At 39.1% G+C, this 17,786-nt stretch overlaps 4 protein-coding genes across 12 annotated transcripts in view; 2 read left to right on the forward strand and 2 right to left on the reverse strand.

The window, feature by feature from the left end:
• The window catches only part of LOC126591283 (uncharacterized), a 42,420-nt gene extending 39,635 nt beyond the window's left edge, over positions 1-2,785 (reverse strand). For 2 of the 4 annotated variants that reach the window (XM_050256937.1, XM_050256935.1), the window contains exon 1: positions 2,292-2,785. The gene's annotated coding sequence lies outside the window, so the exon portion shown is untranslated. Of the gene's footprint in view, positions 1-2,073 lie in introns of all 4 variants that reach the window. The other 2 variants (XM_050256936.1, XM_050256934.1) reach the window with 1 other exon arrangement.
• A 4,656-nt stretch (positions 2,786-7,441) lies between these two features.
• LOC126588225 (putative 4-hydroxy-4-methyl-2-oxoglutarate aldolase 3) lies at positions 7,442-9,572 on the forward strand. Of its 6 annotated transcripts, none has more exons than XM_050253304.1 (2): positions 7,442-7,640; positions 8,919-9,572. In XM_050253304.1, the coding sequence occupies exon 2, from the start codon at positions 8,943-8,945 to the stop codon at positions 9,441-9,443; it is 501 nt and encodes a 166-aa protein (XP_050109261.1). In that variant the 5' UTR covers positions 7,442-7,640; positions 8,919-8,942; the 3' UTR covers positions 9,444-9,572. The 6 variants fall into 6 exon arrangements, with proteins under 6 accessions (XP_050109261.1, XP_050109260.1, XP_050109257.1 ...); XM_050253303.1 differs by having other exon boundaries at positions 7,445-7,640; positions 8,936-9,572; XM_050253300.1 differs by lacking the exon at positions 7,442-7,640 and adding an exon at positions 7,654-7,792 and having other exon boundaries at positions 8,936-9,572.
• Positions 9,573-10,667: 1,095 nt separating this feature from the next.
• Positions 10,668-13,213, forward strand: LOC126589768 (F-box protein At-B). The gene is made up of 3 exons (XM_050255161.1): positions 10,668-10,999; positions 11,112-11,317; positions 11,438-13,213. Exons 1-3 carry the CDS (start codon positions 10,847-10,849, stop codon positions 12,894-12,896), a joined length of 1,818 nt encoding a protein of 605 aa, XP_050111118.1. The 5' UTR covers positions 10,668-10,846; the 3' UTR covers positions 12,897-13,213.
• Positions 13,214-13,860: 647 nt separating this feature from the next.
• LOC126589771 (COP9 signalosome complex subunit 6a-like) lies at positions 13,861-17,681 on the reverse strand. Its single transcript, XM_050255162.1, has 9 exons — positions 17,237-17,681; positions 17,053-17,141; positions 16,687-16,780; positions 15,778-15,839; positions 15,611-15,689; positions 15,404-15,496; positions 15,203-15,303; positions 14,675-14,730; positions 13,861-14,103 (listed from the first exon to the last, which is right to left on the reverse strand). Exons 1-9 carry the CDS (start codon positions 17,577-17,579, stop codon positions 14,022-14,024), a joined length of 999 nt encoding a protein of 332 aa, XP_050111119.1. The 5' UTR covers positions 17,580-17,681; the 3' UTR covers positions 13,861-14,021.
• Between the last annotated feature and the right edge of the window lie 105 nt (positions 17,682-17,786).

Genomic DNA, 17,786 nt, shown 5'->3' on the forward strand with positions numbered 1-17,786 from the left:
AGATAAAAATTTAATGGGAATAAACTTATTCTATTTTTATTTTAATATTTTGGAAATGTTTGAATTGAAAACTAATTAAGAGTTGGGGAAACTTGATATAAGTCCAATTTTTTGAGCCAATAGTAGGAATAGTCCAATTTATTAAAATAAGTCCAATTTGTTATATTTAATTATATAATTATCAATAGTTATCTTATCTGTTCAAAGAAGGCCTACTGACGCTCCGATTAGAAGATGCGACTATGGGACAGAGGTTCAGGGCCGAAGGGGTAGAGGAAGACCTAAGAAAACTTTGGAAGAGACTCTAAGAAAAGACTTAGAGTACTTGGATCTAACGAAGGACATGACACAGGACCGAGCACAATGGCGTTCTAAGATTCATGTAGCCGATCCCACTCAGTGACTTGGATTTTCCAAGTCTCCAACCGAGAAGTTTTCCTCACTCAGGAAATTAAGGGAACACTACCTCAACCTACATGCTCCACTCACAAAGCTCCAACAAAAGAAAATTCAAAGAACTTAGAGAAGAAGGCTTTGGTGTATTTAACACAATACGTTGAAATGAAGGAAAGCTTATTTATTGATATCCCCGATAAGCTACAAATATGTACATATACATGAGTCAAAATAAACAAACAAGAGAGAGCCTTCACAAAGGTTGCTTAGGAGAAGTTGCAGCAGTCGGTAGAGCCCCAGAAAGAGAAGGCACCGGAGGGGGATCATTCGGAGCCTCAGTACTGGACAGAACCCTAGAAGGAGGAGGCATCAGAGGTTGATCATTTGGAGCTTCATTACGCGGTACAGCCCCAGAAGACGAAGGCAATAAATGCCTTTGGAACAAACCCACAAATCTCTGATGATCAAGTAAAACCTGACCATCAGATTCCTTCATCTGGTCCAGCTTCCTCTTCATGTTTGTAGCATAGTCATGTGCGAGACGGTGCAACTGTTTATTCTCATGCTTGAGCCCTCTAATCTCCTGTTTGAGACTCATCACTTCAGCCGCCAATGATTCAACTTGGCGGGTTCGAGCAAATAGGCGTTGGGCCATATTAGACACAGAACCTGCACACTGAACACTGAGAGCCAGAGAATCCTTAACAGCTAACTCATCAGATCGTTTGGAAAGTAGTCTGTTATCTTTGGGAGTGAGAAGGTTCCTGGCCACCACCGCAGCGGTCATATCATTCTTCATAACGGAATCCCCAACGGTAAGAGGACCAGTAGGGGAGACGAAGGATGGGCGCCATATGTTGTCTGGAGAAGGCGGGGCTGCCTCTTCAACAAGGTTCAAGTCAAAACGACGGTCGGAGGGGCCAGACATTTTCAAAGGTGTTGAAGAGAGAAGAGGTCGAACAAATCAAGATCTTAGAAGTGTAAGAATGGAGCTTCTACTGGTGGAGATTCAAGTGTGCTTTGGAACTTAATGCCAGCCCTATAAAAATCTGCACTCGACGGAGCTTCAGAAATCGAAGAGGCGCCTGCTCAGAAATCGAAGAGGCGTTTGCTTTCTCAAAAGCTGGGCTGCTCAGAGACCACGAGGGTCGATCTCAGAAATCGAAGAGGCGTCTGCTTTCTCAAAAGTTGGGCTGCTCAAAGACCACGAAGGCCGATCTCAGAAATCGAAGAGGCGCTTGCTTTCTCAAAAGTTGGGCTGCTCAGAGACCACGAGGGCCGATCTCAGAAATCGAAGAGGCACCTACTTTTCCAGCCTTGGCAGCACCTGTCACACGCACACTCAGCTTTGCGGAAATTATGGGCATTCTGTCGAAGACTTCTGGTGAAGTAGAAAGCACATGAGTCTTACTGTTCAATCACCCACTTCCCACACGCAATAGTAGCTCATGTGTATCACATATAACTTTGCCAAAGTTCTCTGCCAAAGTTGAGCACGTGAAGCTTGCAGCTTCCACTACATCGCTCTGACCAAGACGGGTAAAAGAATAGCAAAGAAACAGCACTAACAAAGTTTAGACACATAAATTTTGAAGGTCTAGCTACCCCATATTATTACCCACAAGGGTAAAGGAACAGTATCACTGCTGGATAATTGGAAAGTCCCTGTGTGTCAACCTCTGTGCTTCGTGGCAAGGTAGACTAGCAAACATGCCCAACCTTTACTCACATTCGAGAAAACACTCCCAACAAGATTGCTTGCTCCAAAATCGAAGAGGCACCGTCCTCCGAATCTCGAGAGCCAGACTCCCAACATGACTACTTTCTCAAAAATCGAAGAGAGGGTAAAGGAACAGTACCATTGCTGGATAATTGGAAAGTCCCTGTGTGTCAACCTCTGTGCTTCGTGGCAAGGTAGACTAGCAAACATGCCCAACCTTTACTCACATTCGAGAAAACACTCCCAACAAGATTGCTTGCTCCAAAATCGAAGAGGCACCGCCCCCCGAATCTCGAGAGCCAGACTCCCAACATGATTACCTTCTCAAAAATCGAAGAGACACCGCTCTCCGAATCTCGAGAGCCAGACCCCCAGCAGGATTGCTTTCTCAAAAATCGAAGAGACATCGTTCTCCGAATCTCGAGAGCCAGATCCCTGATAGGATTGCTTGTTCGAAAACCGAAGAGGCAACACTTTCCCAACTACAAGAGCCGGATCTCCTTGGATAAAGCTGTCTGTAATCTTCACACGCAACATCAGCTTTCCACATACCACAGACCACTTTTTCAAAGTGCTCTGACAGGGTAAAGGAATAGCATTACTACTTGTTGTTAAGGAGACTCCTATATATGTCAACCTCCATCCCCAACGGACAGACAGACCTGCAAAAATGCTCAACCCTTCCTCATATATGAGAGGGCACTCTCAACGAAGCCTTTCGAAATATTCAGCTTTCTTTCCCCCTGATAATACCTCTGCAAACAAGTTATACTAGAGCAAGAATATCTCATATCATCAGGGTTAAAAGCAAGAGTATCCCATATCATGCTTTTTCCCTGTCTTTTCCTTTGGCCTTGTTCTTACCTGCAAGACAAGGAGAAAGAGAGCAATCAGTCAGCACTTGGAATCAAGCTTCCAGCCAGGAACTGACTGCCTGGAACTTACTTACCTGGCATTGCTCTCGAGTACTCATCTTCAACATCTTATGCTTCCAGGGAAGATACCGCATCTGCCTGAGGAACAGATAGGGCAAGTGAGAAGGATACAAGGAAGCATGTGGAGACAAGCGTAACAGCACACGTGCCGATACATCCATTACTCTGTCAAAGCAAAAGTATCCCATATCAGTAGGGTCGAACGTACTCTAGATTTGATGGACTTGTTTTGACCCTCAAATTCTTCAGTCGGCCTTATACTCTGGAGGAAACCAGAAAACCCTCCAGCTCAGTTCAAGAATAAGCCTGTGGAAAGTTACTTCTTCAAAAGCAAAAGTATCCCATATCATCTCTTCTCATTTTTCTTCTCTTTATCCTTCATGCTGCCTGCAAGATAGGGAGAATGTGAACAATCAGCCGGAGCTCTGATTGCTTACCTTGTCTGTCACCTCTTTCAGCAAATCCCCTAGCTCGGCAACTTGAGGGACTCCTACTACATGGTTTGTATCGCGCTTGACCAAGCCTGAAACTACAAGTAAGCTTCAAGTGAAATTGATACATTACCTTGTGCATCTCCACCAGTTACAGATACCACCCCTGGATGGAGGAAGAGTACTTCCAGAGAAGATGCCACATCTACCTGTGAGACAGATAAGGCAAGTCAAGACGATACCACATTCCGATACTTAGAAGTTTCGTGATTACGAGATCATTCTCCCACAATATTTCCTAATGTCATTTGTACTAAATCATTCACCTGTACTCACTAAAGGAAAGCTTGAACCTATGTACTTGTGTAAACCCTTCACAATTAATGAGAACTCCTCTATTCCGTGGACGTAGCCAATCTGGGTGAACCACGTACATCTTGTGTTTGCTTTCCTATCTATATCCATTTATATACTTATCCACACTAATGATCGGAGCAATCTAGCGAAGATCACAAAAAGCGACCGTTTTCGCTACCTAGGATATATCGTGCAAGAGAACGGAGAATTAGAGAGATCTCAACCATAGAATAGAAGTTGGATAGATGAAGTGTAAGAGTGCATCCGGCGGGTTGTGTAACCGTCGTAGGCCACTGAAGCTCAAGGGAAAATTTTATAGGACGGCAATAAGGCCAGCGATGTTGTATGGCACAGAATGTTGGGCGGTGAAGCATCAACACGTACACAAAATGGGTGTGGCGGAGACGAGGATGCTTCGTGGGATGTGTGGGCACACAAGAAATGATAAGATTGGAAATGAGGATATTCGAGGTAAAGTAGGAGTGGCCGAAATTGAAGGAAAGATGAGAGAAAATCGGTTCCGGTGATTTGGACATGTGCAAAGAAGGCCTACTGACGCTCCGGTTCGAAGATGTGACTACGGGACAGAGGTTCAGGGCCAAAGGGGTAGAGGAAGACCTAGGAAAACTTTGGAAGAGACTCTAAGAAAAGACTTAGAGTACTTGGTTCTAACGGAGGACATGACACAAAACCGAGCGCAATGGCGTTCTAGGATTCATATAGCCGACCCCACTTAGTGGGAAAAGGCTTTGTTGTTGTTGTTGTTGTTGTTGTTGTTGTTGTTGTTATTTCTCATTCTTCCTTCGGCTTTAAACCCTATTTATAGATTTTATTTTTAATTTTTATAATCAACCTATATCACAGGTTAATTATATTTATCTACCTATATGACAGTTTTTTTTTAACAATCAACCTGTCACAGATTAATGTGTCTTACTTGTAAGTATGTTATCTTTTTTCTACCTTTTAATTAGGTTTCATATCTCACGTATAGGTATAATATACATTCATATATTTGTTACTTGAGTTAGGGTAGAATGTTTTGCAGATAAATTTATGTTAGTATATTAGTTTTTTTGTTATAATATATTAATTATATTTTTTGGAGTTGGAAAATGCATAATATTAGAAGATTTTAATTGATTTTTAATATTTTTAGAAAATATAAAATGAGTATAAAAGAAATAAAAACATATAATTAGATAACTGAACTCACTCCTAAAAAATTCTATGTTTTTGGACTTGGATCTAAAAGCTCCTTAAGAGTTTAATAAGGGTGTGAGTATTAAAACTCTAAATCAATTACTAATTTTTATTTTAAAAAATTACGTAACTGACATATAATTCATTAATACACTAATGCTAGAGACTTTGATCAAAATCTGAAAACTGATAAAATTCTAATCAATTAACATTAGAAACTAAGGATCGGATACTAATTTTTCATTTCGAAAAATAAACCCAACCAAAATAAGCCTCGGATAAAATATCGAACCTTTGAGCCATGTGAAAGGTATCGATTTGAGTAACTCGTTTTCACCATTGTGGACTCATTGACTAGATCAAATCAAATAGCCCATATATAGCTAAATGCTTTAAGTGATATGGATTATGGAAGATTGAAGGGATCCATATTTCTTACCTGCAATCATGAAATATAATCATGGGTTGGCAAGGTAATTTTCTTCAAAAGTTATAAATCGTGGGTACCACGTTTATTTCTTAAATCTTTATTTTCTTCTTCTGACCTACCCACCAGCCCATATGTTGTTCAAATTTTCTTTTCTTTCCCTAATAACCTTTTTGCTTTGACATTTTGAGCCGACCAAATTATAAGTGAAAGCAATAGCTAGCCATGATTATGCTACATATCGTTTTCGTGATTTTGAATTCATTATAACTTACATATAAACCAAGGCCGTGTGGCTGTATTGTGATATCATATCAATTCATGATTCGTGGTGATATTCACGCATTATTTTTTTATCTTTCACAAGTTTTTTTTATTTTTCGGCTATCGATTGAATTAAAGAAAATCAAATAATAAAAATTAATATAAGGAGTGTTGATAACATCACCTTTCATGATATTGATATATATATATATATATATATATATATATATATATATATATATATATATATAACTGCTTTTTCATTTTTTTCATGAACATTTGAATAATCGAGAAAGAGAAATATATATGCACCTTAAAATTGATTCTTATATATTATGTTGTAGAAAAACTTAAAAACACTTATATGTTGAAGAAGTGGTTTATGCAGAAACGTTTGCTATGTGCTTCTTCAGAATACAATTCTAAGAACTAAAAAAATTTAAATTTTAAACATATTTATAAGCGTCATTTAGCAAAAGCACTTTTAAATAGAAGTGCTTCCTACAAAAGCAATTTCAAATAGGCCTTATTTGTTATTATTTCTCTTAAAACAAAGGATATGGTGGTAATCCCTTGCGTTTTTGTTTGTAATGCCACAAAAAGAATAAAAAGAGCAATATGTATTTATCTACTACAAGTCTACAATGGGGGCAGCTGCTGCTATATTCTTGGCAACAAAAGCTGCTGCAGATGTTGCCCTATAAAAATTACAGCTGCTCTGCCTGTAAGAAGCAAATGTGGGGCAGGAACCGACATTTCAATTTAGGTCAACGAAGTTGGAGGGAATGTGTAAATCTTGGAAACGTTAGCAGCCAAATTCAGTATATTCAGAAATGGTTTATTGCATTTGACCATTAGGTGGTATTGTACTATTGTGTATTGTGTTTAACAATGACATTACGTGGTATTTGAATCATACAAGAAAGAGTTGTGCTACGATTACTCATCTGTGTAAACGTTCACAAAATAAAAAAATGTAAGTTTCTGTTGGGTTTTTCAACTTCCACTTTCTTGTATTTGATCTTTGTTTCTTTCATGGTATCATAATTTTGAGTGACACAGCTATTTGGTTGTTTGGTATGGATTTAACTATTTCAATAAATTGGAGTGCTATTTTGGCTAATATTTGGTGATCTTTTAGTAAACGAACCTGACTTATTAAATCGGACAAAAGTCTAACATATCGTGTCTCAAAATGAGACTTTACAGAACCGGTTGAGGCTGAATTAGAATTTTGTCCGTCGCACTGCCAAACGAACTAGTGAAGAGGCCAATTGTTTTCGGCCATACCTAAGTTCGAGCCTCGTTCAGACCAAGTTGTTTTCTTGGTACCACATCACGATTCACTCCTGCATTGGGCTGGACCGACCCATAATCATCGTTGAAAACCTAACCGATTATCCTCTGAAAATCAGGGATAGCCTGATAGATTGACCCAAACCGGCTCTCGTCTTATCAGTCGACTCGGCTCGATCAATTTACAGTGCTGGGTCGGCCTATGTACCTAATTATGTGTAGCAATTTGAACCACATTATCTGGTTCGGCTTGGCATTAGTCCACAACATGACCCATGAAACCTAAGGAAATTAGCAGCCCAACCCTTCTAACTTGGACCAGCCCAAGAATCCCTCGAGGGACGGAAAGGCTAATTAACTAACTTTGGCGGGTAGTGCAACTTCCAAGAAATTTCTGGGGCACAGAACTCAACAGGATAATCTGCTGCCAAATTGGTAACGACCAGTGAGCCTATTCAGGGCTGATATCAGCTTCTTTTGACTCTCTGTTAACTATTTTTATTTTTATAATTACTTTTATAAAAAAGGGGACGAAAGACTTCACCTTGTGAGTTGTAAGCAAACATAGAAAAAGAGAGGAATAAACACTGTCATCTCATTCTCTCTTCTGGGTAAGCTTCAGTTTCCTGTTTTCTGCTTTCCTTGTGTAAATTTGTCTGTGTTCGGAGATTGGTGAAGATAATATTTTCATGTTGAGAGTGTGTGAAAATTAGATGTTACGACAAGTGTTTGGCTTGAAATACCGTTATTATCTTGAATTTAGGTTAGTTTATGTCCGTATCTGTATTTAGAAAGTGATTTTCGTACTCTCATTTTCTCCACTACACTCCTCCCTAGAATCAATGGACAAAGACAAGGAGAGGAGTGCAAACGAGAAACTTGGGAGTGGGGAAATCTACCCTTTAGCATCTTCTCATTTGTTACTGATTAATTCATTGTATAATTAGATGAGTTCTTAAGGATTAGAGATGTTAGTTGGCTTATCTGTTATATTTTATATGAAATCCTCATGTTTTATTAAAATTTTGTGAATTTATGCCCCTAGCTGGTAACTTAATCAACTTATTCATCCCTGTCTGCGCCTCTTTCCTTTTGCTAATTAAGACTGTTTAATCTCATGCTGCTCTTTCAACTTTTGGAACATATAGGAAGATTTAAGCTTGGCCTCATTAGCTTTCTCTAGATTTCCATATGAAGATCGGGGTTTTCGCCTTCGATTAGTTTAATTTGTGCTGTGCTATCCTTGATCCATACTTTGGAAAAGAAATAATTTTAGGCACGGATGTTTGTGATGGTCACTGTATCTCTCGTGAATCCAAATTTGCATGTATGGGTTGAGAATTGCTGAATGTCTTAAAACCTGAGTGTTCTTTAGTGAAATTGCACACACATTTGTGCACAAAGAAATTTCTCTGTCTCTAGCCCGGTGGTACTCCTTTCCCTTTGTTTGAGGCGGCTTAGCTGCGCGCTGAAATCAGGCTCTGATACCAATTGTTAACAGGTCATGAGTAGAACTTGCCCCTAAAATCCGGCTTGGCTTGTAAAGGAAGGGTGTCCAGGAGCTCGTAAACAATTCCAAGATACACTATTTTTCAGATTGTGGGATGAATTGTCCTAACAAAGTGTGTCCTAATATGTTTTCTCACTTATTTGGTTATATGGAATGGAAATATGGTGGTCAGTCTATGAATTTACGAGCTAGTAAACCAGTAATATGCACAATGCTGCTCCTATATTTATCCAAAACTCCGGTTCTTTCCCTCTATTTTCTCGAGTGTACTAGCATGCTAGGAATCTGTAACTGCGACGAGAAGTTATTGTTGGTTGTTTTGCTTGAGCTTATTCTTAGGTAGTTTTTATGTGCATTACCACTTTTTGATGATATGCAGACTGTATGCATCTGCAGGCGAAATATGGCTACCTTAGCAACTGCTGAAATTTGTGATACGAATACAACTCTTGTGGGAAGCGGAGGTTTGCGTGTGCTGCCACCAATTTTCCAGGTATACGGACAATCCCGAGCATTCTCAGGCCCCATTACGACACTCAAGGTGTTTGAGGACAATGTCTTAGTCAGACAGCTTCTCGAAACCAAAGGCGAGGGAAGAGTTTTGGTCATTGACGGAGGAGGAAGCATGAGATGTGCTTTGGTTGGAGGGAACTTGGGACAGTTGGCTCAAAACATGGGATGGGCAGGTATTGTGGTGAATGGCTGCATTAGAGATGTAGATGAGATCAATGAGTGTGATATTGGGGTGAGGGCTTTGGCATCTCATCCGATGAAATCGAACAAAAAAGGCGTCGGAGAAAAGCATGTTCCGATCAACATTGCGGGAACCTTGATTCGTGAAGGCGAATGGTTGTATGCAGATAACGATGGCGTCCTTATTTCGACATCTGAATTGTCTGTTTGAATCAGCATTGTTGGTTCACGTTTTATGCTTGTCGTACCAATAAGAGGATTGAGTTCTCAAATTCAGTTCTACTTGGAATTTGTTGTTTCACTACTATTTACTCCATCAAAGTTCATGTTACCCTTGCCATTAATTTTTTAATTTTTTTTGTAATGAAAAAGTTAGGGAGAGATTGATTACTCTCACCACCAGCGCAAAGACATATCCACAACCTTGAACCAGAAGAACTTATGCATGACACTTGCCATTAATTTTTTTAATAACAATATTAAAGTTTAGCGATTAAGGTTAAACTACATAATAAGTCTGCCACATCTACATATCTAACTCAACAAAGTATTAAACCGTCTACCTAAAACTTGAGTAGGAATACCAAATCTCAACAAAGTATTGAACCGTCCACCTAAAACTTGAGTAGGAATACCAAATTTTAAGTACTGTTGATTTGAAGGTTAGGTTGAGGAGGAGTTCCACCTTAGAATACTTTGTGAGCTATTCACAAAACTTCGTATTTATGATCAAATTGCTCATATTACAAATCACTCTGTAAAGATCATTTCTGTAAAAAAATAATTAAATGTAAGACCGTTTAGTCAATCTATCATAGCATATAAATAAACGGTTCATAATGTATTTACCGGATCCATCAATTTATTTTTATATAATTTAATAACTAAACAATATTAATTTTAATTAATTTTTTATAAAGATGTAGTGATATATATTATAAACATGAAATTCTGTAAATAGATCTTGGCCTCTTTTAAAGGGAGTAGAATTATCTCCCCTTCTATTTCCATTCCCTTCCATCCCCTCCTCTCACACTTTTCTTTTTGTTTTATTTCTATATACAAAATTCAAAACAAGAAGTAGACGTGACATAATCGCAACTGTTTAAATAAGAAAGGATGACAGAAAAGAGAGATTGGGAGGGAAGATAGATTAGGAATGAAGATAATCCTACTCGAGTTTCCTCAATTTTTTAGAAGCCAATCTTCTTGTCCAAAATAGAAAACACCATCTCTCTCTTGAAAGAAAAAAAAAAAAAAAAAACTAATGGTGATGGATTATCGGGTAAACCCATAAAAAAACATAAAAAAATAAAAAAGAAGCGCCACATAAAAGAGAAAGCTTGGCTGCTAAAACAATCTTACTGCTAGTGAATCACACAAATAAACATGTGTTCAAATTATAATTAAAAAATTAATTATTTGGATATGCATCGACCGTAATTCGCTATCAAGAGCTGCTGCTGATTTTTCAGCAGCCGAGCTCCGTTTCCACATAAAAGCCCAACCGAGAGAATGCATTTCCCAAAACTCGTCCTCTGATTACACAAAAAGCTCGAAACCAGCGAGCAACAGGAGATCGGAGAAGACGGAGCAGAAGAAGAAGAAAGGACGATGGGTTTGGAGAGACTGCACATCTGCCTATTAATAAAGGAGATTCTTCTCAAGCTGGACATCGAATCTCTTTCCTCGCTTGCTTGCGTCAGCAAAGCCATGAACTTCTCAGTCTCTCGGGCCCTTCCCTTTGTCTCCTCTCTCGATCTCTCCGTAAAATTCTCTCACTTTCTGAATTTTGGTTGAAATTATTATCTGGGTTTTGTTTTTGGAACTGAAATTTGTTGAAAAGATGGAAATTTTGAAGTTATTTTTGTATTTGCAGGCATTTTATCCGGATGCGCAGATTTTGAGTGGCATTGTTGGTGGCTGCACAGGCCTCATCAGCCTCACCGTTAACTGCCTCCGCCTCGAAAATTCGGCAATCAGAAATGTTCTGGGGCCACATATCCAAGAACTGAATTTGTTGAGCTGCTATATGCTGTCCTATCAAGTCTTTGCTTCCATTGGACAGACCTGCCCTAATCTGAGGTATCCGAATTTTTTATTTTTGTCACCGCGCTACATGGTGTTACTAATTCACGTGCTATAATCACGAAAGACCGCATCTTGATGTTTTTTGTAATGGGAAGTTTTTGTTTGTGTGGTTAGGGTGCTTATGCTAGAATTGGTAGACTCGGATAAGGAACTTAAGTTTTACCTGGACTGCATGCTTAATGGATGCTTGTTCTTGGAGTCTTTATCTCTTAAGATTCGAGGGAGAGATTTCGATTCAACTGCTTTTCAGTCCATTGATTTCGTCCTACCTAGTACTCTTAAAAGCATGAAGTTGCAGTCGGTGCTTGAGCATGACGCGATTCGTCTAGTTGATCAAAGTAGAGTTGGTGCTGGCAGGAATAATGTGCAAAGAGCTCATATCAGCTTTCCCATCTCTCCATTGTCATCTGGATTGACATTGCAGCGCTTGTCCCTCGTCTTAGATGTTATATCTGATCAGCTGATCATTGTCATTGCCCGCAGTCTTCCCCATTTGGTAGAGCTAGATCTTGAAGATAGACCACATATGGAACCACTTCCGAACCTCGACTTGACAAACACCGGGCTTCAATATGTGGCATCCTGTCATCATTTGATTGGATTGTCTCTTGTACGAAGGAGACAAAACTACCAAATTTCATTCAAAAGAGTAACTGATGTGGGCATGTTTCTTCTTTCTGAGGGCTGCAAAGGTCTACAGTCAGTGAGACTCTGTGGGTTCTCCAAAGTCAGTGACGCAGGCTATACATCGATCTTACAATCATGTCTGAACTTGAAGAAATTTGAAGCTCGAAATGCCTTCCGATTGTCAGACTTGGCCTTTCTTAATGTTAATGAGTTCCCATGTTCCCTTGTTGAGGTAAAATTGCTGTCGTGTAGTTTTATAACCAGTGAAGCTGTGAAGCAGCTGACCTGTTCCAGCACCTTGGAGGTGCTTTACCTCTGTGGCTGTAAGAGCATAGCAGATTCCTGCCTCAGTTCCATCTCATGTCTGCGTAGCTTAACCACGCTGAATCTCACAGGAGCTGATATCACTGATTACGGTTTGTCCATTCTTGGCCAGGGGACTCCACCCATTACTCATTTGTGTCTCAGATACTGTACAAGGGTGACCGACGAAGGAGTTTCTCTTTTATTCGATGGTGGAGGCACAATTGGCAAAACTTTGTCGTCCCTGGATTTAGGATATATCCCGAATATATCAGATAAAGCCGTTCTTACAATTGCCATGGTCGGTACGGAGATTACAGAGTTGTGTTTAAGATGTTGCCTCTCTGTGACTGATTCTTCCCTGGAAGTTTTGGCTACAAGGAAAAGGTTCCGAGACGAATGCAAACCCCTTCGGAGGCTGGACCTTACAAGTTGCAGTGGTTTGTCTATTGATTCATTGGTGTTGCTGAAGAGGCCTTCCTTCGCGGGACTACACTGGCTTGGTATTGGGAATACTTATCTGTCTAGCAAAGGATACGGAGCTCTGAGTGATATTTGTAACCAAAAGCCATGGCTGAAGATATGTCTGGAATGCTGTGAAATGGGATGTTATGATGGATGGCAATTCCATGGAGGGAAATAGACATCCTCTATGAAACTCCCCTTTTATCGAATGTTATTTCTCTGTCGAAGTACCGAGCAACAAAGCCATTGACGAGGTAAAGATGGCGGCCTAATCTGCTCTAGCTGCTATCACCAGTTGAAAATAGAGAGCGTGCTCAGCAGAAGAGGTACAAATTACAGTCTTGGCTTGCAACAATCAGTTTATAAAACCCATGTTTGAAATTAATGATAGTTTAGTAATGTTAGCCGAGGCATGTGGCGAAGGAAACTAATTGACAATAGAGGGAGTCGTTCAACTCCTTAGAAATGTCCATGATGTTGCTTCTCTGTGACTAATTCCTCTCTCTCCACTCTCTCTCTCTCTCTCTCTTTCTCTCTCTCTCTCTAAAGAATTCAATCTAAGATGTTGATATGGTTTAATCGTAACCATTCAAATGTTGATTTGGCGCTGATGGCACGAGGGTCATTTAGAAGCAGGTACAGAATCTCAACAGGGCCAATGAAATCCCTGAACGACTCAACAATATATGCAATATTGCACATTAGGGTCCTGAGACGGGACTTTGTCCTCACATTCTTACACGTCCTCTCACGAACATTAAGAAAGGCAAAGTTTGACAATCAAGGGTAGCAAGGCAAAGTCTGACAATCGAGGGTACCTATCTGGCAATTGCTAGTATTCCCTTCTTTGGATGATAATAAAGGACAAGGATTGTCTGCCCTCTTTGTTTCCGTGCCCTCCTGTTTTGTGTGATCACAGTTAAACCACGTCAACATTTCATATTATTTTTTATAGAGATAATAAGACAAAAATGAATAGTAATATAAAATGTTGACGTGGCTTAACCGTGATCACACAAACAGAAGGGCATTGGAAGGCACAGGAACAAGGAGGGCAGACAATCCTTGTCTGATAATAAAAACCTTGTTTGGATGATAATAAAAAGAAAAACCGTTCAAATTATAGCATTTATACGGTGAAATAATGTAAGGTGTGATTTTCTTTTCGAATGATCAAGGTCCGAGTAATATTTCAATTTCTACACTTATATGTGCTATCCATTATGCAGTCAAACAAATCCAGCAGCACCCAAAAAGTTCTCAAAGAAACTAAACACTGCTAAATATTATGGCAAAGCAGCTTTCAGAAATAAGCAGTCCGTCCACCTCTTCGACTGTGCCTATCATATGCGGTGTTGAACTTGTCGACCAGCTCATTCGTTGTACTGAACAAAAAGAAACAAAGAGAACTTGTCAAAATATTGTAACAAACGATCAATGAATAGAAAATACAATGCCATATTCAACTACTGAAGAGTACAGTGCAACTGTAGGAATGCAAACTTGGTAATTGCATTAGTATCGACTAAGATCCTAATTATGAACGTAATTCGTATATTCAACCTTATGACAACACCCGCATTATAAACAAGTTTAGTCTAGGAGTAAGAACAATATTTGTGACCGCACATCAAAGACTTATCGTATATAATTCAGGACACCATCAGTCAGCATTTGTTGACAAAAGCTTGTAAAATGGCGCCCATTTGCCAAACCCTACAATCATTCAGGGCAGGAAGTACTAGCAATTGCTAGATAGGTACTCTCGCGTTTCAAAGTCATTGGCATAGAAAAAGTTTTGGTTACATTCTATGTTTATCTTTCCTTTTGGTGCAACAACTTTTTTACATGACTTCAATTGTAATAAAATAATCGACATTGAAAAGTTTCATTCAGTTCGTTAAGAATCACATGCAAGGGAAAACATATTAGTGCAAGAAAGGCAACATCTCATACCTTGAGCAGTTGGTCAGCACAGCCAAATATGTAATCAACAAAGTGTCATTGTATTCCTACCAAAAATAAAAAAAGAGTCAGCAACATGAGTGATTCACGGGATAAATATGTCAGCTTAATCATCATCCAGTATCCACAATCATATTATATGTAAATCGTGAAAAGAGAGGAAAAATCTCGACAAAGAGGCCTTATTTACAGTTATGGATTACACAATCTTTTAATTCAAATAAACAAGAAGATAAAATTGATTATTGGAGAAATGAATCATAAATGAAGAGCTTTTCTGAACCATAAAGCTTAAACAATGAGCTCTACTGAATACAGCTCTTACGATTAATATAACTAGTTTATTCTGATGAAACATATAAAACTGGGAAGAGTACGACCAAATCTTTTACCATTGCCCAATACCATCCAAAATTATTATGCCATCTTCCCATTTTTAAATAATGCTTATTTCTCTAATATTACAATTAAATGCATGCCTCTACTAGTGAATTCACAATTCAAACAAGTAACACTCACCATCAAGAAATCATCTTGAAATTTCCCCGATTCTATGGCAGGCAACCTTCTCAGAAGACTTGATACTTGTCTTAGCAGTGAATTTTCACAAGGTATATCACCTGCGGGTAGAGAAACAAGAGCAATTAGTATGACTTCTGGACCTTTCTAAAACATGGCTCCAGGCAAAGACTTGTAATTATACTAAAAGTATGCGCTTACCTTTCTGCATAGCAAGAAGATAGTGATGAAGCACTCTAATTCTGCTATTTAGCATCTTGATGGCACTGTGAATTCCAGTAAGATGAGCAGCCACTGCACACAACCCAGGTTGTATTAGTTTGTATCAGAAATAGATGCGAACGTCCACTTATCTTTTGGGGGGAAGAATCGGTGTGAGACAAGCAACGTGATCAACTGAGGACTCACATTGAGTTGCTGCTGAACCTCCATCAGATGGTTTAAGATGGGCAACATGGTCAACTGAAATGCGCTCAGCTTCCACAGTCTTTGAAGCGCACACACAAGAAAATGTCTCAGTAAACTCTAGTTGATAATAATAACTTTTAAAATAGATAAGATTGAATAAGCCTAACCTCAATAGTATAGCTTGAACTGACGAAGATTAGCTGTGGAATCCCATCAATGACATGCATCTCTACAGTTGTAATATTTAACATTCATAAGACCACAAATAGTTTAAACAGATAACATGATAAACCACATTAAATGATTCTAATAGGAACCAAGAATCTGTCTAAATCCCACAAGTTTTCCATAAGATAGGAATCTAGGCGAATAGAAACATAATAAGCAAGCCCCATCATTCACAAATATTGATATGATAAAAAATCATTGCACAATGGATTTCACTTAGGACCACGATTTCATATGACTAATAAATGTTGCAAGAACTAGTAATTGTACAACAGAAGGCAACGAAAAAAAAAGAAAAAGAAAGACCCAATACCAATCTTAATTAAAATTGAGAAAATGGCAGCAAGCAATAGATAACATTGTAGCACAACACCATCAATGTGGGTTTTTTTTTTTTTTTTTTTTTTTTTCCGGAAAACTAGTCAAATGGATATTCTCATCATGTTAAGAAGCGTAAACAACAGCATGCGACTCATTTCAAAATGACCAACCCTGAATAATAGATAAGTTTATTTGACAGACTTATGTATGACAGAGTAAAGAAAGAACTGGAACCGGCACTAGAGCCCTTGTAGTTTGTTAAGGATTACTTCCAAAGAAACACCAAAAATGGCCGAAATCCAATACAGTATCTCAAGCAAACTCCAACGAACCAGTTCAAACCAAAATAAGCATTAACAATCAGGGTATATAGTATATACACGAAAGAGAAATAACTACATGCAGATGCCATGATAAAAATACACGCTTCAGCCATGGAGGAACCAGATAGCAGAAATTCACAGAATTGGAAACTATAAGTTTACAATTAACTGGAATTGCCCACAGAATCTTACATACACACGTACCACTTTCGTAAATAGTGATTGGGAGATCCTTTTGAGCAGCATTGATCAAAGGGTTGAGAAGAACATAAACAGGGCTTTCATTGATATCCATCAACTGTGGCAATAGAAACACACAATCTTATCATGGGGAATACCAAATGCACCATAACCATATCGCCAAAAAACTAGAACACAACGGTTACAACTATACAAGTTTAATTAGTTAAACTTTGGTTATAGATTTTCAAATTCAAGAATCATTAACGGGTTCATAGTTGACATGATTTGGTCCCTAACAGCACATTATCACATAATGCAGTATCTACGGGTTCGAATAATATAAATTACAAATTGCGGATAAAATAAGAACAGGGCGGAAAAAATTACAGCTTTGTGGATGTTCATGTCAGATTCCTGAGCATCTGTTCCAGTGGAGTACCACCCCAGTATGTAAAAGTGTGGAAACACCTTCTTATCTGCAAAAGCAAAATACTGCCACTGATTAAAACCCTAAATCCGCACAAAAAAATTAAGAAAAAAAAATTAAAAGCCATGATAAACGAGAACGCACAGAGCTCTTGCTTCTTCTCGAGGAAGGCGCGGTCGAGGGAGTGAGTCTCGGGATCGTAGAGGAGCTCGAAGCTGTTGAAGATCTCGACCGTGCGGCCTCTCTGAACCCCGATAACGCAGCCGAAGACCCGCGGAGACGAGGCGGAGGCGGTGGAGGAGGAGGAAGAAGAGGAGGCTGCTGCTGCTTCTACTGCTCCTTCAGCGCTGTTGTTGGGTGGTGGTGTTGGAGTGTTGGTGATCGGCGGGTGCATCTGGGACTTAACCCTAGAGTAGTGATCGGAGATGTTGACGATCACCAGTGGATGGAGCTTGAACGTCAGCCCGCTGCTGGAGGATTCTGCCATTTTTTGTCGATTTCGCGATTTGGTGGTTTTGGTTTTTGGCTCTTCGGAGCTCCGGTTTCGGTTTGGGTTTTGCTTTTGCTTTTGCTCTTCTTTCCCCTCTCTTTATTTTTTTTTATATTTATTTTAATTGTGATTTTATTTTGTTTTAATTTCCGAGTGACTCGCTCAGCTCGTTGCAGGGGTTGGGCCTGAATCTAGTGGGCTTTG

The sequence above is a fragment of the Malus sylvestris genome, chromosome 11 (genome assembly GCF_916048215.2).
Source record: "Malus sylvestris chromosome 11, drMalSylv7.2, whole genome shotgun sequence".
Lineage (NCBI taxonomy): Eukaryota > Viridiplantae > Streptophyta > Magnoliopsida > Rosales > Rosaceae > Malus > Malus sylvestris.